Source organism: Dryobates pubescens, chromosome 18 (assembly GCF_014839835.1).
Source record: "Dryobates pubescens isolate bDryPub1 chromosome 18, bDryPub1.pri, whole genome shotgun sequence".
Lineage (NCBI taxonomy): Eukaryota > Metazoa > Chordata > Aves > Piciformes > Picidae > Dryobates > Dryobates pubescens.
In genome coordinates, this window is record NC_071629.1 from 13,599,505 (window position 1) to 13,626,205 (window position 26,701).

Sequence of the window (26,701 nt, forward strand, 5' to 3'; positions counted from 1 at the left end):
TTGAGGCCCCAAGGTTTGTCTGTCCCCTCTGCAGATGCTCAAGCTCCTTGCTCAATCTCAGCCAGCACCCAGAAATCCAAACCTCTCCACACATCAGGACTCTGAGGATCTCTGACTCCTGGAGCACCCTGGGTGACAGTGCGAGGAGGAATATATGGAAGAGATCAACATATTCACATTTAACTGCAGCTGACATTCAAGATTAAAATGCTTTTCTAAACAGCCCTGCACCAGCACTGTGAGCACGTGCTACCTTTTCAACAGGTCTCTGAAGCAAGTACTCAGGGTGGACTTTTCTATTTCAGGACAGCAATTGCCACTTGCTCATTTTATGCTGCTGCTTTGTTTTCTTACTGAAAGGAGCACTGGTTTGGGCACTGTATATTGCAGCTTGAGGACACAAAGTGGCTATGGGAGACATTTATAAGGATATGCAGGCAGTCAAGAGTTTCCAAAGTGCAAGGGTGCCTGCATACTTCAAGAAACTTCCCCTCCAGTGTCTTCCACTATCTCCTCAAAACCAGAGGTATCTACAGCTAACAAGAAAGAGGTATAATGCCTGTGATTTCATACAGTAGATGTCAATTGTTAATCCAAATCAAGAGATCAATAACAAGCTCTAAAGAAAACCCTTAGAGCAGTATCTGTTGATTTGTAGAAGCACAGCTTTTCTGACAGAACCACGGGAAGAAAACTTTCATCAGAATTCCAGTATTTCCCAATTCTGCCTTTTCATAAATGTCAGTTTAATATAAAACCATGACGGAAAATTAATGGGTAACTCCCTGCCAGGCCACTCCATTATGTTATGTATCCACTTATACATTACTTTAGATGCAGTGTAAAAGTCTCTTCTTCCCATGAACAACAACAAAGTGAAATACCCACTTGAATTTCACAATGAAGAATCCACAGAGCTCAGAAACAGGATGGAGAATGGAATTATGAGCACTAAGATCAAATCACACTTTATCAGCCTGGCCCCCTTATTAAGTATAACTGTTAATGATGCCTGTCGAGAGAAGACCAGCTTTAGACTGGTTATCCCAGAAGAAATGAGAGCAACTGTGCTCTGCAATAAAACACAGTGAGTGCTTGGCTCAGGGTTAGCACACAGTCGAGATGTGACTTTCTGAAAGAAATGTGCATTACTGCAGGATACAAAAGCATTTCCTCAGCGTGCCAGCTGAACTACTGATTACAAGCAACACAGAGTTTTCACCCTGGTGGTAAAGGTGCAGATCAAGTAAATACCAGTTTACAGGCTACCTCTGGTACTTACCTGGCTGAGGTCTGTCCCTGCTCTCAGGCACACCAAACTCCAAAACGACTCCTGCAAACAAAGATCCCTTCGGCTTCTTAACCTGGACTCCTTGGACTGTACCAAGATCACATCACCAGAGGGGTGTGTTTTGGGATGACCCTTCAAGTGATGAGTCACAGGGACATCAGGAAACCCTCTGAGCTGACCCAAAATGCAGAGCCTTGTTTACTCCTGGTAAACTGTTCATTAGCAGTAACTGGGGCAGCAACTGTAAATGAACTCTTAAAGACGGAGATGAGGCGAGGCCATTTGGCAAGAGTTGCTGGCAATATTTGTGTGTGTAAGAAACAGTGCAGATTAATGTGCACCATGAAAAAAACTATATTCCTTATTAGGCTGCATGCTATTCCTCACTTGCATAAAGGCATCATCAATGCCTCTGCATGTCCCTTCCAGTAATAGCCTGTTGAGACTGTAGAAGAGAGTCACAGACAGCTTCTGTGAGATTCACAGGTGGATGAGGTTGGGTAGATCAGGAGGTGCAGCCAGACTCTGGCTGGCGCAGTGCCCCTGACTCTCAGCACTATGCTGAGCTTGTAGCACCTCAGGAACAGCTCTTGTTTGCTGCTGGGGACTTTCTCCTGGCTTGACTGTTTATGATCTAGAAATGCCTAATTATGCTGTTCCCATTTCACTTGTGGAGAGGGAATTGACCTGAATGAGGAAGAAGCCCTGTATGTATGGGAGAGCCACAGAAGAGGCTCCAGAGGTCCCCAGCCACAGCCCTAAGGAAACTGAGCTGCTCCTGGGCTCTGCACCACTGCAATTCAGCTATCCTTATCTCTGAGCCTCCATGAATCTGCCCATCCCTGTGCAAACACTCATCCCGTCTTGCTTCTCTGCCCCTGTGATAGTAAAGGAAGAGATACCACTTCATGAAGATAACAATGAAGGTTAGAACTCTAGAAGTAATACATTTGTCTGTCTATGGTAAAATAAGAGACAGGACAAAAATAAACTCCCATTAAGAAAACTTCTCTCAGTACTCTGCTCAGCCCCAGACTCATTATGTATAAATCCTAAGTAGTTGAATTTGACATGATTTTTTTCCTCCTTTGAGGATTATAACACTTTTATTTTACCATTATATAGCTTTTATTTGTATTTAGTAAACACAGTCCAATTTTTGAACAAGCAGGATTTCAGAGCAGGTTACCACATTTCATTTGTGCCAGTAGGTTTAAGTAGTCTCTTTAATTTTATCGTAACTGGTCTAAGTTTACAAACAGGTCCATTCCTTCTCTGAAACTTTGCTATTCAGCAAGTCTCCTACTTGCCTAAAGGAGTTTTGATCTCAGGGGATGAGTTACATCCAGAAAATACTTTGAAGATGAAATGTTAAGTAGTATCATACATTTTTGTACTGCAAGGGTCGCTGCAGGAATGTTTGTTCTCTTACAAAGCACTTACCCAACTTCCTTTTGAAGGCATGCTGAAATTTGGACAGAAAGTCCCTGAAAGCTGCCTGGAAGTTTTAACATTTAATGAGTAAAAAAGGCTTACATACTACAGGCATGTGTTTTCAATTTGTGACTGTGAAAGCAGCCCGGAGTTTAAATCATAATAAAAATTTCAACATTTGCTTATATATATACACACACACCACACACACTGTGATTCATTTGCACAGGTGAGGAAAGAACATGGAAAAACCACGAGTACAACAAAATTCTACTTTACATGAGCTGATGATAAATATTCACAGCTTATATAGACATGTATTCACAGTAGCTGCCTTTGATCCAGTGTGGAACAAAACCTTGAGAACTTTTCATACAAATATTAAATCTGGTGGCATAATCCCAGAATTTTATGTGATTTATCTAGGCTGAGGAGGAGCTCTTGCTGGAAGTCTTGTCAGAAACAGGAATTCCTTTAGACAGGCAGCAAGATGAGCCACTTCGGCAGCAATCAAAGACAGACAGCTCTGGTCTTGCTGCAGAACCATGGCAGAAAAAGCTTGTAATTCAGTGGGAAAAGCCAAAGCATTCAAGGAGACATTCTCACATATACTGCACAGTCTGGAAAGAGGTCTCACTTACAATGGACAGTTTCATCATCATCATACCTGAAATCCTTAGATGTTCCCAGTAGCTTTTAGCCTTCCTGTTGTCCTGAGCATGATCATCACATACTCCTTTAGGCTGGTTTACATCCATGACTGTGTTGCATCTCTAGGTGTCTCCAGTTTTCCCATTGCTGTCTCACACAGCCTGCTAAAACCCCCAGAGCAGTGCCCTACCACCCTCTGCTCTGCTGTAGACTTGCTGCTTTCCAAATTTGCCTTGGGCCTGCACCCTCAGCAGGCAAACAGAAGCCCAGAGCTGGTCCTTTGCACAAAGACACAGAAAAAGCAAACAAAAAAAACCTGTGCCTATGCTCAGAACTCATCCATATCCCCACAAATACATGCCCTTCCCTAAAAGGGGAAACCTTGCCATCTGCACCTCCTTCAAGGTCTTTTCCAACCTTAATGCTTCTCCGAGTTCTCCACAGAAACCACTCCTCACTCTCCTGTAGCAGGTGGTGCTGATGAATGCTGTCAGCTGTGCCTAGTACAGGATCACTCACCGCTGCAGAGAGGACTTTGCAACATCTCTTTGCTACAATCTGGCTGCATTGCAGCCTTGATATGGCTATAAGGAGCTGTTTTGACCCAAGCAGTGTCTTCTGGCTCTGCCCTCCTGTATAGTTACCAGAAAAATGGTACACAGAACAGCTATGGGTTTATCAAGGCAGAGAGCAGAATCTTTGAACAGTTACTAACGTGGTTAGAGGTGTCCCAAATGACAGTGCTAATGGGTATCAGTGTTACTTGTGGCTACTAGAATAAATAAGCTCTAATATTAAACAAAAAGCTGTTCCTTTAGGAGCAACTTGACCCTTTATCCCAAGTGGTAAATGCAGCACACTTCCCACTTCCCACAGAAGCCTGCAATTTGCAGGCTTGGGGAAAAACAAGGCCGCATTGACATCTCTCAGAATTCCTTGAGGAGCAAGATTAACAGCAGGCATTTGAAGTTATTTCTGAGGCAGACTGGTCATGGGGAAAAAAGAGACTAAAGATGATCAGAGGAACAGGGCTCCAGAGAAGACACAGCGTGAGCGAATGGGCCCAGGACTTCTCAGATACAAAGGTGGCTTGTCTATGAGCGCTTCAGAGCTTAGCTCTCCCTCCGCAGCGAAACAGTTGCTCAGCACAGCAAGGAAACCTGTGCTCACCATTGCAGCTCCATGGCTGTATCCTGTGAACTCGTGCAAGACCCTAAAGAGAGACACAGTCATCTCTGTGAGCAGGATAGGGCTAGTGGGACTTGTCTCCTCTGCAGAGACAAAGGCACATGGTGCATGCTGACCACTATGACTGGAAGCAGGATCATGGAGGGGTGAGCTGAAGAGCTATAAGGTTCAATGAACCTGAGTGCTGGATGCCGAGTGGTCACAACAACCTCCTTCCAGGCTTGGGGCACAGTGGCTGAAAAGTGCTTGGTGGAAAAGGCCATGGGGGTGTTAGTCAACAGGCAGCTGACCATGAGCCAGCAGGTGCCCAGGTGGCCAAGAAGGCAATGGCATCCTGGCCTTGATCAGCAATAGTATGGCCAGAAGGACCAGGACAGGGACTATCCCCTTGTACTGGGCACAGGTGAGGCCACACCTTGAATCCTGGGTTCAGGTTTTGGCTCCTCTCTACAAGGGCAATGAGGTGCTGGAGGGAGTTCAAAGAAGGCTAACAAAGTTCGTGAAGCACCTGGAGAAGAGTCATCTGAGAAGCAGCTGGGGGAACTAGGCTTCTTTAGCATGGAGCAAAGGAGGCTGATGGGACACCTTCTCACTCTCTACAACTCCCTGAAAGGAGACTCAATGATTTTAAAGGTCTTTTGTCTACCCAAACGCCTCTAACTCTCCACGACTGGGTCGGCGGGTGCACAATTCTACACCATTCTTTGCAATAGGTGTCCTTTCGCCAACACCTCTCGTTCTGCCGGGTCCCGCGGCCAAGGCTCGGGAGGAGCCCCGCCTCCGGCAGCGGGCGGTACTGGCCTCCCGCCGCAGGCCGCTAGGTGGCGAGCCCGCCCAAGGGTGCGCGACTGGCCGCTGGCGCCAAGCGAGGCGCCCTCGCGCTGCCTCTGCATGCCGCCATCTTGGTGATGGCAGCACTGGCGAGCCGCGGTGGTCTGAGTCACTGAGTCTGTGCCCAGCAGTGTACAGAGAGGAAAGTGGCACTGAGATGGGTGGAAGAGGCAGGCTCCCCCTCCACAGGCAGCTGTGCCATCCGGCAATTAATCTTGCTTTCTTGTGGTCCCGTGGATGAAGCATGTTGTTCGCCAGGAGTGACATGGCAGATGCTCTCCGTGGAGCTCTGGAGCTGTCCACGGCGGTGCGGAGCTCACCCTGGCAGCAAGAGCCCCGCGGCAGGGCAGCGAGACAGATGTTTTCGGAGGCACACCGGAAACATGATAGGCTGCCATTTACCATTAGTGTAGGCAGATGTCAATCGTGCTGAACAACACACATGAAAACTCCCCGAGGGGCTTGCAGAATACAGGCGTTTCCTTCTCTTTGAATTGCCATTTGTATTCTGAGTGTTCTGTACACACAAAATACTTAAAACATTGCCTGTATCACTCTTGTTTGTCGATGGGATTTGGATAAAGCTGTTCCTGTCTCAGGGTCCTGAGAAAAGCTCTGAGGCTGATTTTTTTTTCCCCTTCTCCAGCTGAGACTTCCAGGAGCAGTGGCCCTCTGAAACAGGCTTAAATCAAAGCCTCCTTTAACATCAGGAGTTGGAAGGGGCCTGCTCTGTCACTCATGGTCTGTGGGATGCTGCAGCTGCAGCAGGAACGTGTTCTGAGCCCCTCCTGAGCTCCCAGGCTAAAGGTTCACTTTGCTTTTCCCAGTTACAACACTTGCCCTAGCGATGCTTACTGCGCTTCACCTCAGGTTTAGAGCCCCTGAAGTTTTACCTTGAATGCCTGACCACTTATTTATATATTTATTTATTTATTACTAAATGAAAGCCTTTCTTCTTGCAGTTTTCGATCCCAGCTCTGCTACTGATTTCAGGTGCTGGTAACTCTTAGAAACTCTTCTGGTTTTTCATGTGAAACTCTTTACTCAGATTCTGAAGTAGTGATTATCCCTCCTTCTGGCAGCTGAAATCCAAAGAAATTCTAAGCCCATTGGTCATCTGCCCTGTGTTTTGGCTGGTGACTCCTCAGATCCCACAGAAATCTGTGGCCACATTGGGAGCTGAAACCAGCTCTCCTGAGTTGTAGCCTACTGGTCTAATTACTCTTTCCTTATTGTGATTTCCTGACACTTTTAAAAGTCACAGCTGATCTACTTTTCTGACCAGCAGCAGAGTATCTTGAGTCATTTAAACTTAGAGATTTAAGGATATTAAGGGCAGGCTTGTTTTTCTATATCTAAATGTGTGTGAAGGGGACAAAAAGGTGTCATTTAGTTTCAGCTTTAATGGAATAAGCCATGAGAGGGTTGCTACATTTGCCCATGTGTGGTGGGAGTCTGTCCCACTGTACTTTGTCATGAGGCACTAGCATAAGGAATTGTCCTTTAAATGTAGCTATGAGAAGGGCATGGGAGGACAAATTTGCCATTATTATCAAGTTCTCCAGCACTGCCTCCCTTTTCAGGTCTTCTCCCCATCCGAAGGACAACCTACTCATTTGCAGAGCAACAAAAGCTTGTCCTCATCTGACTGCATTTGGCTTATCTTCCTGCTGCCTATGCACAGTAGTACATGGGTGGTCGACCTCATTTGAGAGTTGATTTCATTATAGATCAAGTGTGTTCCTCTCCTCACATATCTCAGTTATCTTCTTCCCTGATGAGGACTTCTTAATTAAGGCATGAACAATTTGTGACAGAACAGCATCTTCCAAAGATTTTCTGTCCTGGGTGTACAAATGCATGGTTCTCCAAAGGCCATTAATTACCAAAGGTAATCTGTCAATTTTAAATCAAGGTTTTGTTGCTGCATCCAGCTGTAGATGCTGATTTACAGGCACTATAGCAAGAATGCTAGTTTACAGGCTGATTAGAGGTTTGGCTGTGTATGCATCTTCAATGGGAAGGCAACTAAAGATGCAGGTCAGTCTGATGGGACTGATAAAGCAGTGGTGCAATTGAAGTGGTACCACGGGGGTGTTTAGATCACTAATGTGTTTTTGCAGGGTCTCCTCATGGTTAGGAACACTTCTATCCCTTTGGACATCTTTGCTTTAGAAGGTGGATAAACATTGACTGGTGTGTTTAGAGAGCAGCAAGCAGCCAGCCTGTGGTGACAGCCTCTGAGAGAAACTGTTTAAATCTTGAGATTTTTATGCCGTGTGAGGAAAGGGTGGACCTGAGAAAATGGCCAAACTCATGATGGGTTGCCCTGGACTCAGGAAGACCCAAGAGCTGAATACAGATGCTGAACATCATTTCCAGTGATCCAAAATCCTCCTCAGTCTCCACATGCCATTCAAAGCAGTAAGCCTGCTGTGAAACCTTGTTGCTGTGAGTGGCAGCTTGTGTCATCAAACTGATGTGTTGCTGGGGACCTCTGGAAAGAACCTTTTCCTCCTCTGCTCTGGTTGCTTTTCTGGCAGTCTCTCTGCCGGTGACTAGAAGAGCAGAGGTGTAACCAGCTTAATAGCACATGGCTGTATGTAGGTGCTAAAAGCACACTCTAAACACTGAAATTAGCAGATGACTGGAGCACAGTTGTCAGAAGAAAAAACTCAAATCTTTTCTAAACAGCAGTTTGAGTGCCAACACTTGTTTGGGTGCACCAGCTGTGTGAAGATCTATGCTTAAATGGATTTCCAGCACAAGCAAGCAGCAGATTTGCCTTGTTCAGCATCCTTCACTGCATCTCATATTTACAACCACCTTGCAGCGCAGCAGTGGCCTGGCTGGGGGACTCCATCCTGAGCAAAGCACGAGAGAGAAGGTGCTTCTTCACAATGACAAAACACTTCAGTAAAACCCAGCTGTAGCTAGTGGCCTAAACACTGGAGGACGTTTGACAGGAACAGGAAGGGCTGTCACTGCTCAACCCCTTCAGGGAGATGTGCTTCTCTGAAGGCTTTGCAGGGTCCAATTGCCACACTAGTTTCAGGCTGTGAGCATGTGACTGTAGCTGTGTTCCTGATGGCTGCCTGTACCATGCAGAGGTAAAATCTATTTTGCAAGACCTTTCCATCTTTTCACCCCCAGACACATCGGTGGGGTTTGAGGCCTCAGAAAAGTGACATACACTGAAGAAAATGCTTGCATCATTTAAAAACTGCAGAGAAGCAGAGGCACAGTCAGTGTGGAGGAGAATGTTCCTGGGACTCAGGGTGAACAGATTTCTGTCAAACATTTTAAAACTCAGTAGAACTTCTTGCAAATAAAATCCACAGGTTAACAGTGAGTGATTATTGTTATTTGCAGGGGCAAAGGGATGTGTGTGGTAACTGAAGTCATACTCCATAAATCATTACTCCTGCTCCCTACGCTTACACAAAGAGTTGATAATGTTGTAGAGGTGTAACACTGAGACTCCAGTTGTTTGATGTACCGCACTGAGCCCAGGTATTACTTGTATTAACAAGACTGCAGATACAGGGCTGAGTGCCTACAATTTGAAGTCATTGGAATTCTCATTTACTTTTGGGCTCTAAAATTAGACCTTTTTGATTTGGTTCCCATTTTAAAAAGAAAAACCAGCTATCCCCAGTGGACATCTGTTTGCAGGTGTGCAGTGTCTCACCACGGTAAAGGTGATACTGGCACAGAAAACTCTACCTTTGAAGTGTAGGTGTGTTTGAGAGAGGCTGGGCTGGGGAAGCAGACGTCTGCAGTGGAGGAGACAAGACAGAGCTCAGACTGTAGGATAAACCATGTAATCAGTCTACATATGTTGACTTTTTAAGGTGTTTTATTTACAGAAAAGGTAAGATTTATGATCACTACATAGTGAGCCATCGAGTTGATACTACAGCAGTGTTCAGCGTTTCACAGAGCTAAGCTGACAGAGCCCAGTGAATGTCCTATTACACGTGGATTTGGCTGCTGTATTTTGGGCTGCAATTCAAAGCCAGCAAACAGAGAAAACTTGGGTCCTTAGCAGCTGGCAAGCCTGACAAAAAGTGTGCTTTCTTTGGTTGGACCCAGATTATACAGTGAGCTGTGGCTGAACATCAGCTAATGGTGATCAGGTCAAGAGACCAGCCAAAGGTTTTCCAACTGGTCCAAAACATTTCAGTCCAAACAACTGACGCCACCAGCATATTTGAACCAAGACCTTTTGGAAGCAATCACTGTTGTGCTGATGAAACAACATACTTAGGAATACCTGATGGACATTTTTGTATGGATCCAAGCCAACGTAACAGGAAAGCTGGACTTTGGAAACTTGATTTTGCTGTCATTTATGTGTCAGTGGGGTTCACACTAAGACAGCAGCAGCATTTTTGTGGCTTTCCAGTGCTGGATGTTGGTCCCACACTGTCACCTTCCAGGTTTCCTGTCTAGAGTCCCTGTGTGATAGCTGCACAGTGGGGTGAGGGTTTTAAAGCTGCCATTTTCAAAACATTTCACATGGGCAGGAGCACTACCTCTCAAGTTTTTTTATTGACCTTATCTACTACATAGCCACCAGAAAAGACACCATTGTGCTTTGTTTGCCTCTTGAGTGCATAAAGACGCAGGCAGCGTGTTTTCTAAGGTACTGGTTCTGCCTTTCTGATAGCATTTGCTTCAGTTTCAGTTTGTACACATTCAGATGAAGGCCATTCTCAGGCAGTTTTTCTCCTCCTGGTTTTATTCTGGGAACTGCAGGGCAGAGCTTTTTAGTGTGGCCTTTCACTGCAGACAGGACTGTACTGTGTGCGCTGCTTTGGGCCTCTCCAAGCATGGCATGCTAATCACAAATGGGTGCCACCAGTTGACCAAGTGGGGTGATGGGTTGGTAGCCTCAGTGCTGTTTGCCAGTTGGCAAAGCATTTCCTCCAGATGTAGTGTGCAGAATGTGGCCCTCTCTGGGCTGACATGCAGTGACCACAGGGAGAAATGGATTGAAGGGCTCCATCCAAGGGTGAGACATTGGGAAGGATCTGAGCTCTTTCATAGCAGCTCTATCTGCAGCAGGGACCACAGCTGACTCACTTCTAATCTTGCAGATGTAAAGCAGAAACAAATAGCAAAGTGGCTTGTACATAAAATTAAATTAGGACATCTAAGCCTGGAAAAATGTGAATAAGGCTTACCAAGAAAAATGTTACTGTCTTCATTGTGGTTCTGACAGGGCAGCTGTGAAGAACTTGGACCTTCTTCAGGTCTGTGTATGAGGGCAGGACAAACACAGAGTGTCTCTCCAATCTCACCACACTTCCCAAAGCTAATGTGGGGCCAGCAGGCCTTGCTAGGCCCTGGATGCCAAGACAAAGTTCAGAGGGGGGCCAGGTCATGTTATTTTGAATCCATGGCTTTGACTGAAGTGCTGCATGTGGGGAAGAGCTGCCCTTTTACCTTCACTGTATCGCTTGCAGTGGGACCTACACTGAGCTTATCCCTTTAGTCAGCAGAGTCTTGTACAGATTGGGCCGTTTCAGTCAGGCAGATGTGGATCTGAATTAACTCAGGGCCATCAAATTTCCAGTCTTTCTTTTCTGCATTTGGACAAGTGGGACTAATTTGGGAAAGCTGATGAATTGGAATGAGCAAGCAGCAGTGTAATTCACAAGCCACAATTAGCAGGCACTTGCCAAATAAAAGAATTCGAAAGGTTTTTATCAGCCTAAATATCGAAACCAAATTTTATTTTTTGAAAATGGCATTACACACATCTTGCAAATGTACATTTAGATGAGAAAACAATAAGTAACAAATACTGAGAGCAAAGCTATAAAGTGGACAGGTTCTCTGCTGCATGGCATTGCATTACAAGAATACTCAGACCTGGGATGGTTAGTACAAGTAGTAAAAACAGTTCACAACACCTCACAAAAATGGAATTTATCATCTAGAAAGTCAAATCTTCTAACAAAAGGAAATTCTGCTAAGGGAGAAGAGACGTGGGGGTGGGGGTAGATGTGTGGATATAGGTACATTTTGTGGGTTTATAGCAGGGCTTTGTGGGGGTTTTTAAAGTCCATTTCTTAAAAAATCCATCTGTGTGAGTGACCCCCTCTCTTCCAAGATTTCAGCTGTTTTCTGTCCTCTGTTGCCATCAGAACCACAGCTATTAAACAGTAAGCCCTGCTTACTCAACTCAGAGCTTGGGAGCATGGAGAAGGAGCTGTCTACAGAGCCCCTACCAACATAATTCCTACATACCATCCCCCACCCCCTTCTGCTGCGTAGCCAGGAAAATCAAAGTGTGTGCAAACTCCGCAAGTCAGGGGCCGTGGGACTGCTCCCAGCTAGAACAACCAGGCCTGGGAGCCACGGCCTATACACCACATGCCTCAGCTGCAATGGATCAGCAAGATCTCATCGTTTCCCAGTGACAAAAACTTCCAAAGATTTAACTTGTTCCCCAGTTCAAGCAGAGGCATCAGGTGACTGATATCCATCTGGTTTACCTTGGAAGTTAGAGTCTGATTGAAGTGCTAAGGCAAGGCGCTGTGAGAAATAAGTTCCCCGAGAGAACCTGTTGAGAACTGCTTTTCAAACCTCATTGTAGATCATTTTATTTATGCCCAAATCTGTACTTTACAACCACGAGAGAGACAAAGACAGAGTAAGAGAGAGGGGGAGAGAGAGAGAATCTTTCCAGGAGGAAAGAAAGAGCTAATTAAGAAGAGAGAGGTACAGGACCATGCATTTACTCTCAAAAGCTTGTTCACGAGCAAGCTAACATTTCTAACACTACAACCACTCATCTACATCTGTTTGCTAAGTAACTGAGTTCTACCTACAACTAGGGAGCAGAGGGGCTTTTTTTCCTTTTCTTCCCCCTCCCTTTAAAATGCCAATAAAAACGTTTTCTGTACAAGTTGAATGTCACAAAAGGTGGTTTAAATGCTAAATAACTCACACAAATGGAGAATGCAAAATTAGTTCAAAACATGCATGGACTGTGTACAGGTAAGCAAGGAATCATTGGCATAAAGCTGCAATATATTACAAGATGATACAGTTGAGATCTTTTGGAATAACCTCTGCTTGTTATGTTCCTTTAGGAGAACTTCACACCAAAATTCAGTGTAAAGGGAATTCAAGGTTGATATCCAAGCAGAAAGTTAATGATGGGCAACATATCTGTCTGAAGAGAAAAGCATTTGCCCTCCCCTTCCTCACACTCCCCCAAGGTACAAAAGTCAGCATGATCAGCATTGCTGCAGGCTTGCCAAAAAGAAAGGTTAGACAGATCTGGTTTAGGAGAACAAAAGCACCATTTAAATTAATAGCTCTTTGTACAGTGGCATTAATTAAATACCTTATTATTTAAACAAAACCAAACAGGTATTTACCAATCCCAACAAAATGACAGCTGAACCTTTACCACCCAGGTGTCCTCCAGGGTTAAGTACACAGAATTTAAAGTATACCAGCTAAACTTTAAACCTGGCCACCACTCCAGCCCCCACCCATTGACTAGAAAATACATCATGGCCTCTCAGTTATATTATATTGCAGCTTTGTCATTAATGATGAAATCATACAAATGCAATGAATGACCTCAGACAGTAATCCATGATCAGGTTCCAGTTCAGCTGCAGATCTCCCTCCCTCAGCACTTCTGGGCAGACTTGCAGCTCAGAGCACACAGCCACAAGTGTGGGGCCATGAATGAAGGCAGTTGGCGCTCTTCACAGAAGAGTGATGTGAAGAACTCGGGCATGTGCAATGAGAGCTGCTAACCCCACTTTGGGATACATTTGTGATTAAGAAAGTAGGCAAATGCTAGTAACAGCAAAGTCAGCCAGCTGATACTCTGTTCCTGTGCTTCTACACTAGACAGTGCCATCAAATAGAGTATCATTGAGGGGAATGTGTCATCATTTCAGAGAATAGAAGGATGTTTGGCTAGACAGGTTTCCACTTTCATAAAGACCCTGCTTGTCTTCTGAGCTGATAACTGCAGCTGTACTAGTGCTGCTATGGTGATAAAACTGCTTGGATCACACATCCTTTAAGTAAGAAGCAAACTAACAACAATTTTACATGTCATAATTCAGCATGTAATTTTAACTGACGAGTTTTCTTGTTCTTACATTCAATACTTCTGCTTTACCTTATCCATAAACACCGATTAGCAGTGCAATTAATTCCCTAGACATTCTTCTTCACAAGGAGATGCATCATTACACATCACACCAAATCTGGGAAAAGATTTTCTATTGTAAAGAGTGGGAGGGGAAACAGGAAAAAAACCCTATGTGTTCTGTAACCCCTCAACCTCTCAGAGACTGTGTGGTCAGCATGTGAGGGAGACAGAGTGTCACTACACTTCAGCTGCCACCTGCAAAGGGAAATGAATTAAAACCCATCCACATCTGCTGTGCTGTGGTTGGAAGCAGATGGAGAAAAGCAGCCATGCTGGAATTAAAACTAACAAACAACAAATAAAAAACCAAAAACACCAAAAGAATGAAAAATTTACTAAATTTTTTTTTTTTTTTCAGGATTCTCTGAAGGTAAAATTCTTCATATCAAGAACTGGGTCTGGACCCCAACTCGAGTCCACTTCATCCAGGGTAGACATTTCCCATGTTTGATTCTGCACATCAGTTTCTTAGAAACTCAGGGGCTCAGAAACAGAGTTTGGGTCAGGTCTGTCCTGACCAAATGCCACCAACATGTTTCATTCTGACTTCACGTGCAAGGTAAATCCCTTTGACCTGCAAAAGCTGCACTGCTCAAATGTGACTCAAATTAATCTCTATTTCCTATATATAACTGTTGCAAATAGAGATGGAAGCACCAGGCTGAATAAAAATCAAAAGCAGCCGTGAGTTGAGTCACCTAAAATGAACCGAACCTTCCCTTTTATGTTCAGAGACATTTGGTAACATTTTTCTCTAAAAACCACGCCAAACAAAATGTCTGTTCTGCTTGAGACTAGAGCAGAAACACTGGAGGAAATAGAAATGCCATTTCTAGTTCTGAAATTCTGCTGGGCTCAGGGCATGTCTAGTGATAGTAAAGTGACATAAGGCCAACACTCCAGAACCAGAAAATAGAGAAGATCCTGATCTGCTCAGGTTCCTTGCTTAATTTTCTATTTTAAATGTTCTAAGTATTTCAACAAAGAAAATAATTTCAGCTTTATCTTGAAATACAATAAAACTCTAAAAAGTATCTCCCATCCATAGCTTGCTGTTAAGGTTCATACAAGAGATCACCTTATAGCTAAGGTCAGTGAGGTTCTCTCTGCAAAGTCTGCAGCTGTCACTCAGGAAACTGAATCTGCACTTAAGTAACCAGTCACACAAGAGTTATTGACAGTAATCGATTTTTGAAATAGGAGACCAACCTTGGGCCAAATGGATTCAGCTCCCTTAATTACAGGGGAGCTTCTGCCTGGTTAAAGCAGCAGAGAATTAAGTGTATTGGGTTTCATTCGTGTTAGATTGTTTCCACAGATGCTCAAAGAGGCACAATCTTTATACAAAAAAAATATCTGAGAGTGAACAGCAAAAAGTGTTCAGATAAGTCAGTTGTTTTGCCTTTTAGGATTAAATCCACAAGCATTGCAAGTTAACTGATTTTGGAAAAAAGATCTCTTGAGAAACCTGGTGTTAAACACAGACCTCCCTTGTTCATCATCACCCCCTCCGCCTGCATGGCAAATGAAAGTGACCTCTTCCAAGAGTCTGTCTTGGCTGTTAACCCTGCTGTGACTGGGTGGCTACTTTTCCCACAGCTTGTTGAGCTCCATGGGAAGAGCCAGGAGGTTCAGAGATGCCCTCGTTACTCCCTTATACATGCCTTGCTATTCCTCAGTGTGCCAGGCCTGTACTCCAGGCCAGGCCATGCTGATGAATTTCTATTCCTGATCTGATAGGGAGGAAATTAGACCACATGTTGGTGCTGTCATTCAGCAAAGGGCTGGATCTTCCCTCCCCATTTGGGGATGACATGAGCTGACAGGAGAGGAAAACAGGAGCAGGGGAGGACCTTCAAATCATGCTCTCCTGCCTGCGGCCAAGTGTGACCTTATTTCTGCCATCAGGAATGGGACACGCACCATTGTAGAGATAGCCCGCAGCCTGGCTTAGATACCTGCGGAGCCATAATGCTCTCAGCATGCAGCCGGGAACCCCTGCTGCTCTTCTGTCTAGAACCAAGCCTCGGATCCTCAGCTACCCCCAGCCTCCCCTTTTGTTTGTCTCTTGAAGCTCTTGGCCTTTTGTCTTTTATTATTCTCAGACATCAATAGCACTCACATTTCCAGTCATACTGGAAAACCTCCCCTGCCCCCTGCTTCCCCTTCCATTTGATTTTCTGTGAGGTTCAAGCTCATTCCATCATTCAGTGAATAGCTCCTAACAAATGTCCCCTACCATTCCTCTTAGAAACAAGCCTTTTCCTCTGCTTCTCATGACACTGGCCCTCATGGCATCTTTTTCTAATGATGCCAACTTTCTTTTTTCAGTTGACAGACTAATTACCACAAAGATTTGTTAATTTCCTTTGGGCATACCTCTTCTTCAGTTGAGTGATAAACTGTCAGACCTAGGGAAGCTCTGAACTGGCTTGAAAGTCTGGAGTTACAGTTCATTGAGATCTAGAGGAAGAGCCAGACAAGGTTAATTCAACTAAGTGTACTAAGCGAGAAAACTGAAAGGCCACTCTTTCATGAAGCCATGTGGTCATCAACATTTTCTAAACAAGAGAGCTTTCAACAACAGGCCCACTGTTTTCTTGCTAGAAGGCTACTAAAATCATTAGACTCATTCATTGTTTACAAATGCAAAGCTCACATTCTGAAGGTGACATGAATTGTCCCCAAAAAGGGGCAGCAGGGGCCTATATTCAGGCCAGAGGTGGCAACTGCAGATGAGAGCATTGGATTGCTGGATGTGAAAATGGCCTTGCTCTCAGGGGTCTTGCTGGCTCCTCCATAGGTTTTGGGGGAATTAAAAATTATGTGTTTGTCTTTCACCATTAGTAAAATTATGAAGCATCTTTACAGCACAGTTTTGAGAGAGCCAGAGGTCCTAAAAAGACTTGCTAAAGACAATTAGGCCCCACTTTGTTTCTACAATGTTTTCAGACTTTGCTAAGTAATGAATAAATCTTAAGAGCAAGCTCCTCCACAGCTCTTTTTATTAGGTTACAGATGGAGGTAAGTGTTGTGATCAGCTCTTTATGCACTGGGACACCAGGATAAAAAGAGGACTGATCTGTCCACAATAAGATCAAAACCCAGTAACTCTGAAATCCCAATGGCCCTGAAATTCCACTGCTGAATTCACCAGGTTTGGTTCTCATTTGCTCAGAGCCTCATCCATTGGCCAAAAATTGGTGTCAGTGTTTTTGATCTTCTCTAAACAGTTTCCTGAGGGGTGGACAGTGGTCTGTGACCCCAAAGCTGTGCATTTTCACCTGCAGACTCATACCCTACCCTGCAACTGGGATTCTGTCAGAAGCTATGAGATGGCATTGCTGAAAAAAGCTTTTCCATCCACCCTCTTAACAATCTCCAAGCATCTCCTCTCTCCCTATTAACACATTTTATTGTCATCTTGGCCCCAAACTTCAGACAAACATCAAATTACTAAATCTGTTCCAGAGGAAACAAACCAGAATAAAATGAGGAATCTATACACATTGCTGGCCCAAGCCTTTCACCTGGAGGCACCTGGGATGAGATGCACCTGATCTCAAGCCAGGCACGAAGAAGGAAGGTGAACGATATCTGAATAATTAACCATAGCAGAACCCAGCCCAGTTCACAATTGCTGAGGAGTGGCTGTACTGTGAGACACAAGACTCAACTTTAACATTTCATGAGATACCCTGGAGAAGCCTGCTCAGATTCATAGATGGGACAGTGGCATCAGCCAGAGGAAATCTGTGATTCTGGAGACAGTAATTTTCAAGAGCTGGTTGAAAATGTGAGATAGGCACAAGTATAAGTCCTGCTTCTGAAGCCTAAAGCATGTGGAAGGCACTTAAAGTCTTAACCTTCTTGGTCTTATTACACCAAGGTGGTGTTGCAGCTGGATCTCTTCTAGGTGTCTTGTGGAAAGCACTAATCATGTTGCATGGACTGGCCTCACAAGATTTTGTGCCATTTGTTTGCTCCTACAAAGAGCCTCACCAGTCCCAAACACTGTTTCAGCCTGCTTCCGTCAGCAACCAGGAAATTAATTTTAGGCCCAAATCACCACTAGAAAAAAACCTGTTCTGTCTTGGATACACCTTATATGTGGTAAATACACCTTTCTATAGCTTTTCTCTTGCTGTGGATTGTCTTAGTTTGAGGAGACACTTTCTGGACTCATTTTATACCTACTTTATTGACTATTTCTTTTTTTTCTTTCTCTAAAAATGATGCTGCCTCTACTATAGTAAAAGACAATTCTGCATTTGTCTTGAATAGAAGTCAGTGACAAAATACACTGATGTGCTCTCAGTGCAATGAAAGTCTCCTACTGTAAAGTCCACACCATGTCCCTGCAGAGAGGGTGCTCCATCCAGGGGTGGCCATTGCTGGAACAGTGTCCCTGCAGAGATTCATCAGGGCAGTTTCACAAGGTGTTCCGTGCAGTAGGAAGAGCAGCAGCACTGACCCCAAAGGCATGAAAAAGGAAAACCAAGGCATCCTAGAAAATGTCGTCAGTATCCACAGGGATATGAACAAACCAACACTTTCATGCCATTATTACCTCTTGAAAAGCCCTGGGGTTAACACTGTTTTGCTGTTTGCCACAATTTTTGGTCCTACTTCCCTTCTTGCTTCAAAGGTACTGGTCAAGCAAATGAGAGAGAAATAGCAGCTAGACTGTGTGTGTGATTTTCACATGCATACATGTGCATTAGCTACATATGAGATGAGGACGTTGTTTTCTAAGCAGATTTATTCTTCTGCTGTGAAAATAACAGAGATAGTGTTTCTAGCTCCTGAGAAGATTGTGATCATGTGCAGATGTAGCAACCAATGGAGGGCAAAGCTATTTCCATCTCCCACTGCAATGAGCCAAGGTAAAGTCCCATTACCATACTCCTTCAAAATTACTTCAAGGTGTAGAATCTTGGCTGGCTGATCAGCTGGTGGAACTGAGCGAGCTCACAACAGATGAGGCTTTAACCCAGAAACTTCAGGATTACAGATATTTTATGTGTGACAAAAATCCTAAGGTTGAAGATTTTGATGCATTGCCCTGATCTCATACAGTCAGGATCATCTCTGGAATCCAGAAACACTGAATACATCAGCCTGTGCTTGGAGGTGCTAATTCCTTACTAATGACTGTCTCTGAAACAGGTATTTTCACTGTAGATGCCAGTTTGCTAAAATTACTGGATAGTGAATAAAGGCATATTTTGAAGAAACAAAGCCCTACTACTTTAAGAGTGTCTCAAATTTGCTTTTAAATACTGTATTGTTTTAAAACAGTATGGTCTTGGTGATTCAATTAGTCCCTGAAAACAGTAAAAGCAGTCTCATGAGGCAAATTAGAGAAGACTTTTATAGCAGAATTAATATGGCAAATCCTCATATCCTGTGGAGTTTTATGTGCTTGTAAAAGTAGAAAAAATAAAATAGAAGAGGTAAAACTCTGAAGTATAAAGTGAACTTACTGTCAACTGCTCCAGGATCTCACAGGGTCTGGAATTATTGACATGTATTGAAAGTAATTACTAATTCATTCCAGTTCAGGAAAGCTTTCTGACCAAACCCAAGCTTCTATCTCATATGAAATCAACAGGAGTAAAGCACATGCTACAACTTAAGCATAGCGTTGAGTTCTTTCCTGAATCAGGGCTGTCCTTAAATTTAAATGACTATGGTCTGGTGCCTGTGCATTGTTTCCTCTTTGCGTTCAAATCTATGTTAGGGATTCTACAAAGCCAAAGGTAACTAGTTTTAAATGGAGGTAACTTTCCACATGCATTTCTGTACAAGAACTCATGCAATACTGGCATTAATACAGACTTCACTTTATATTACAGCTGAAGTGCTCACTGACTTCTCCTACTGCCCAGGCATTTCTACCTAGAAAATTGCTTTCTACAACTCAGGAGTTTGACCTCATACCCTGTTTTCTTTGTGGCTTCTACTGGTTTGAATGGCTATTTTCCCCACCAAACGATATTTCCCCCCTGCCCCCTTTCTTTTAGGCCTTTTCAAGATCCTCCTAATTCCCTGAAGGAATTGATGAGCTCAACCCCACCCCAGGATGATCCTCAGGCAAACTAAACTTCACTCCCAAGGGAGCACTTGCAGGATCAGGTTTTAGACCTGTCACTAGGTGCAGGTCATGAAGAAGGCCTTAGTGATTCATTAGCATGTTCCACCAGGAGAAGCATCTTCAAATAACCAAACACAACTTGTGGCAGGAAGGAAAGATATTACTTCTCAACAGCTACCTCAACAACCATCCACACACAGGTTCATTCACCCCTTGGGATCGTGCTTTATCTTATAGAAACTCAGATTCTGGATGAAAGCACATCTAGGACTTCTTTCCCACCACCACCAGCTCTAGCAGTTCAGTCTTCTTATGGATGCCAAAGATTTAGATTTTCCTGGTGGATCTGTGGTGAGTGTCTCCCACTGAATAGCAAGAGAACCTGGATGTGATTTTGTGGCTGGTCACTTGATTTAGCAGAGACTCAGAGGAAAGGTGGCAGGACCTGCTAATCCTGACTGTGACGGGTCTGTGTCACTGGGGTGACACCACCTTTGACTGGAGTACAAATCCATCATCTCTAACAGGGCCAGGACTGCTAGTCAGGGTCCTTGGAAAGGCAGAGACATGGGAAGGGACTCTGAGATCACCAGCAACAGAACAGAGGAGAGGGTAAAAGCATGTTGAATTTTCTGTTCCACAAACGCTTTTACCAAGGCAAAAGCTCTGATGAATAGCTAGCATAACTGTGGTCTTTGACAACCTTATGCTTAAAAGGTCACATTTTCTCACGACCAGCGTCTACAGTAGCACTCACAGGAATAAACAACCAAAAATTAGCACCCATAACCAAATCTGCACCCAGAATACTTCAGGGCCTTCTGTTAGAGGATCTGAAAGCACTTTACAAATGTTAACCAACATTTGGCCTCACAACCCCCAGTGAGGTAGAACAGTGTTGTCCCTGCCGGGACAGACAGACAGATTGAGGCACAGGGTTACTAAGAGACCTGCTCCTGTTCAGACATTACATTTAGCAAAGCCAAGGGCTAAATGAAGGCATCCTGACCACTGCACATGACCATCCTTTCCCTCACAAACCTTCAACATGAGCCCTTAGCCTTTGAACTAAAGCCCGGCTTCTATATACAACAGGTGAAATGACCATTTAGCAGTTGCACAGAGCGTTACTCAATTAAATGAAGTTATTTGTGGGAACAAGTGATTTCTTGTGCAAAACTCTGGGTGTAAATGATCATGCACTAGGACTACTGGGTGCAAATGTGGTGCATAATAAGTCTGACCCCTTGATAATTCCCAATCCTGTCCTCTCTCAGATAAATCTCTTCTTCAAGTTGCGTTATATGTATCATCGCATGAACTTCCAAAGATGCAGCCTGCACAGATTGTTTCCTACCAGCAATGCAAACAAAGAAAACATGGAGTGGCTTTGGGAACTATGGTGTTCGTGTAGCATCAAGCGTCACAAGGTTGTAATTCATTCTAATCACAAGGGATTGCAAGGCAAGAGGGAACAGGTGAGTCTGTTGAAACAAAGGCAAATAGAGCAACAAAGAAAGATCTGATTGCACAAATTTCATTTAGGTAAGTTCTGTAATCACCAGTTTCACCAAAAGCTTACTCCATGAGGAAAGGAGGCAATTCTAGTGAGCTTATGACAAAGCTTTGTCAGCATCAAAACCACCAGCCCTGCGTGAATAGATGAACTTTGCATTCTGCAGGAGTTATTACTGACTAATAAAAGCAAAAGGTTTCTCTAAATACAGCAAGATTTTTTGTGTCAGATAGAAGAGTTTCTTAAAATACAGGGTATTGAACACCACAAAATTCCATTTCTTATAGAAGTAGAGAAGCTGGCCATAGTAAGGAATACTGAAGTGTAAAAACCCAAATATGTAGTCTTAAACATTACAAAAACTATCAAAACATTTTATATTTTGAACTGACTTTCCCCCCCCCTACATGTGTCTGTTTTGGCAGTGACAAGAAGATCTCTAAGCTGAGCTGTTGTTATTCTTGTTCTGCAGTTGTCAGTTGTTGGGTTTTTTTTGTACATTTTTCTGAATGTGTTTTTTAAACAAAAGAAAATCACCAGCATTTATAAAAAAGGAGCTTGAGTCCTTACTCCCAAAACACAGATACAAGGTTTTCTTTTATAAAAAGTGTATTGATTTTTTTTTTTGCTATAAAAAGTGACCTGTAGGGTGTCAAACCTGAAAACAAAATTTCACAGTGTTTTCAGTGTTGGCTGTTCAGAAGGCATTGCTGTTACAAAGAGAGATAGAGAGATACCATAGGGGAGGTGTAAAACTTGTTACCAGCTTAGCAGGATCATTGGATCACATGGGCAACATGTTCCACTCCAGATAACTCAGATGACCCACATTTCTTTGTTTAATCTTTAAAGTATCATTTAAAAAAATCCCAATATTTGAATCACTGTTGCACTAACCTTACTTAGCATCTTCTGCAATCATTCTGAGTCTTGCCCAAGCTTCTGCTGGCACAGAGTGAGCCCAGTGCTAGTTAGGATGCAGGTGCTAAAATCAGGGCTGCAGGTGAGGAGCAGTGAGCTGGCAAATGCTGGCAGTTTGGACAGGTGAAGATCGTTTGCTCTACTTGGGCTTGCAGACCGGTCAGCAAGTGACCCCTTTGCATGCTTTTAGGGGAGCTACTTTCCTATCACTAAGAAACTGAGAGTTGCAGCAGCAGAAGAAATAATAGAAGAAAATGGGAGATGCAGAGGATCATTGGTATATTGGCCCCAAATTGCTTGCAATGTCCATTTTGCACCCCTATGACTTAGAAAAATGGTATCCCTCTATCTCTGTAAACTGGTAGGTGTTGGTTTGTGGCACAGAGGATAAATCACAGAAAAAAAATGACATACAATTGTGTGTCCTTTGTCTGCTTTGAAAGCACCAGTCACCTATCTGCTTATTTGGGCAGAAGTACTCTACTGTATCCTAAACATAGCTTGCAATATGGACATTTAGCTTCATGTTGCTTTACATGGAATCTCCAAGGGAGTCAGAGTCATCCAAAGACAGGGGCAGATACAAGTCCTGTAGGAAGAAAGAAGAAAATGTTAACTCACACAATCACCTTCCACCTTTGGTCATGCCTATGGGAGCAGTGGAATAGTCCAATTCCACACATTTTGGAGGGACAGGGTAGGAGACTCATGCGCTGGTTACTGGACGAGTGACCAGCTGTCCAGGTAGTTCAAGGCTAAATTCAAGGCAGGTTACTTGCACAGTGGAACAAGGGAATCCTGATACCAGAATAAAGATGACTCTTCAGTGAGAAGTTGTGAAGTACTTTTTTGGATCGATGTGGCCATTGTAGCATATGCAAGACCTTTCCTTAAACAGGTCTCTTTGAAACTAAGTCCACAATAAAGTCTTACCTTGATTTGACAGCTGTCCTTAGGAAATATCTCTAGGAGAATCACATTTTCCATGGTTTGTCCTTTATTTTAAATAATTTCTGATTGATTAGAAGAGTTAAGAAGATAACCCAAAGTTTACTATTTGGATCAAATGCTGAATGTAAAAGTTTGCCAGGGTCTCATTTTGGGGTAACCAACTTATCCCACTTCCTTAAAGTTCTGCGTGGAATGACGTGCACAAACTGGCTCAAGGGCTAAAGCACTCCTGGGACCTTTTTGAACTCTAACCCACACACAGGTAATAACTGTGTGCAAAATCAAGAAATCCCAAATACACAGAAAAGGAATTCACAATGATCTGGAGGATCAGAGGAGGTAAAATAAGGCTGTGCAGTGAACTCAACCTAAGCATTTATCACTTGAGCTTTAGGGGAAAAAAAGGAAAGTGATTTCAGCATGAGGAGAAAATGCTCCTGGGAGAAAGACAATGATGCATGAATATTCTGGTAACCTCAAATGCTACATTCGTGTTTGCTGATTGGCTTAAGTTAGTGGAGAGCTCAGCAGTCCTCAGCCCTCAGCAATCACCATTTATTACAAATGTTCTGGGGGCTTCACTGGAAAGGTCATTAATCAGCCAGCTGAAAACCTACATAAACCATTAAAGAAGGTGAGTTTGACTTGTCTTTACCAGGAAGAGTGACTGCAGCCTCTCCATGTGTTTGGAATATTTTCAAGATCTGATTTTTGAGAAGCCAGAAATCCACCTCAGGCTCCCCCAGTACCATTCAATCCCATGACCCAAGGTCTGCAATCAAAAAATCTTAAGTGCAAGAGGTATAATCCAAAGCCCATTGGACTTTTGGGAATTCTTCCCATTGACCTCTCCATGCTCTGTTCCACCACCATAACAACTTCAGTCCAGCTACTGCTACCACTCTACACTTTGAGAAAAAGTATCATCCACAAAGAAAATGAGTCCAACCCACATAATGGAGACCACAGGGAATTTAATGTGGCTGCCTGACTGCAAAACCTCACCACTATACTATCAGCATTTTTTAATGACTCTTCCAGAATTTCTAATCAAGAATGCTTTCCCAGTCATATTTGACAGGGACGTTCTGATTACTAAAGAGAAAACCCACTGCCAGCCTCTCACATTTATGTCCAAGTTCCCATTTCTCTATCAAGTAGACTTGGAATTAGCACTGTGGCCATTCCAGAAATGAGACAGCCCATGGGAATGATAGACTGGACTCAGTGCATAATGGCACTGAGTCACAGGAACAGAAAAAGCTGTGACTGCTGTTAGAGGTCTTAAATAAATCAATACTTGCATTACTTGTGAGCCAGCAGAGGTTAGCTGATCTCTGAGAGGATGCCATGCTACCTGTTAGACATCCTGTTTGTTTCCAGTGGTTCTACCAGAACACAATTACTACACCAGCTGCAAAAAAAAAAAAAATCTCACTTGTTCCTGAAACAGAGCATGGCCTTAATTAAGGTAAAAACCCAAAACTTGAGAAGCATCGTAACTGGTGACTTAGAGCTTCAGTAATACATGCATGTCTTGTCAAGAGAGGAGGATTTATACTTGAGAGCTTTTTGAGATGCTGACACAAGCTCAGGGTTATCTCTTCTGATCCATATGGATGCTCTCCAGCACACATTAATAACTCCATTGATTTGTTGTTCACCATCTTGACAGAGCCCACAGTGACAACCCTCTTAGGCGACAGGCCAAATTCTCCCCTGTTTCAGCATAAGGAGTTGTGCTTCCAGAGAATATTTGCCACATTATGCGTAGGTGAAGGAAGAAACAGCTGTAGTAAGGTATAAGAAACGTAATACCTTGTGCTTACGGAGGCTCCCTGGGCTGGTAGGTGTGGAGATCGGGGACTGCTTTGATTTGGGTGTAGACAGCTGACTGCTTGAGGTCCCATTTGCTGTCAGAAAACAAGACAGAAGCTAGCAATCGGACAAGCAAGAGGAAGGTCTTCTTTCTCCTTTGGGGAGATGGAAGATATGAAAACATTTAGAATAAAACCAAGTGAACACCATGGCTATCCACCCAACTTGTTTCAGCTGTCCAAGGTAACAGACTGTAAAATACAGTGAAATGCAAAATACAGTGAAATGCAAAATACATTGAAGGAGCAATTTTGCACTACAAATATTCACCAAATTGATCTAGGATATGCATCACTGGAAAAACTGGCAATAGTGTTCCCAGCCATCCAGAAAACTACACAGACCCCCACCCCTTTTAAAGACAGCATTTTTAGTTGTCTTGATGTTTCCCCCAGAGAGAGGAAGACAATCATATAATGATCCAGGCTTGTTGTCCAGCTCACTAAGTACCCAGTACCTCTCTATACTATTGAGTTGAGTGGAGGACACCTAAGAAGTGTGGAAAGTATCATAGAGTAAGAAGCATGAAGGTGTTGCATGTTTATGAGCAAAACTAGCATAGCTCTTGCATTAAATTTGAGACAGCCTCATTGCTTTTCTCTGTCTCCTTCTCAAGAAGAATAGGGGACAGTTAAGATTTTAATGGTACCACTGCCCCAAATATAGAGGTCACGCATGTGAATTCAAGTGATTGTAAAGAAATATGCTCTAAGACACAGGGCAAAGGAAGAACAGCTGCTGTTAAAGCAGCTCAGACTCAACAGGTCCATGGTGATGTGGGTCTCCATATCTATCATTCCCATGTAGAGGACACTACTTGGAGGAGAAGGCTGTTCACAGATGCATTTCCCATTGCAAATGCACCTTGCTGCAGAAATCAATATTTCTTAAAAGATGCTAGAAATAATGATTTACAGATAATTGGTGAACAGTGTGACCCATCTCCTCCCCATTCCACCCAGACCATTCTTTATTGGTGAGGGGAAAAGCCTAGATATGGAAAGACAGGGAGTGTTACACATGGGTCCCTGCACAGTGACATGATGCTTGTCACTTTGCACCAGTTCTACAGAGTAAGCTGCCCTCAAGGTTGGGGGAAAAAAAACCCTAGAATTTGCTAACTATATGCTGTGTAATGAAGGCAATTCAGGAAAAAAAAAAAGAACTTTTTCTCACCAAGTGACTTTGGGTTTTCTATTAAAAAATACATGGACCACAATTTTACTAATATCTGTATTAGCCAGAAACCATCTTTGATTTCTAAAATATGTCTTTCTTCTTTATATCCTGCTGTCACTGATCCTGAGGTGGGAAGGAATCCTTCCTAAGATGAAGAATACCACTTAGCAACTCCACAAAGAACCCAAATTTCCCTTCCGCTAATAGGAAAAACACCTAATAGTTGGTGTGCAGCAAATAGATGTAGTTGCTGCAGGGAAGGAGAGAAATTGCCTAATACAATGAAACTTTTAAGGGCTACAGCAGGGATGTTAATATTTTATTAGCATCAAAGAAAAAAACAGCTGTGGCATCCAAATCAGAAACTGAACGAGATGGATGTACATCGTCACAAATACAAAGAATTTTGCAGCAGGTGCAACAATTAAGAAGCCAGTTCAATTTTCTCTATCCTTGCTAATGAAGAACAGTGCTCATAATCAAACTTGGACTCATTTGTTTCAAACTCAAATGAGGCCAAGAGCAGATCCCAGGTGGAGTATAACATTGCTGCTTCACTGGAACCTGCTG

General features: G+C 43.4%; 1 protein-coding gene across 2 annotated transcripts in view; it reads right to left on the reverse strand.

Annotated features, from left to right (window-relative positions):
• Positions 1–20,158: 20,158 nt before the first annotated feature.
• The window catches only part of DCX (doublecortin), a 73,065-nt gene continuing 66,522 nt past the window's right edge, over positions 20,159–26,701 (reverse strand). For both annotated transcript variants that reach the window (XM_009900393.2, XM_054169396.1), the window contains 2 exons: positions 24,893–24,987; positions 20,159–22,712 (listed from right to left, as the gene is read on the reverse strand). In XM_009900393.2, coding sequence (XP_009898695.1) covers positions 22,656–22,712; positions 24,893–24,987 — 152 coding nt within the window. In that variant the 3' untranslated portion in view covers positions 20,159–22,655. The remainder of the gene's footprint in view (positions 22,713–24,892; positions 24,988–26,701) is intronic.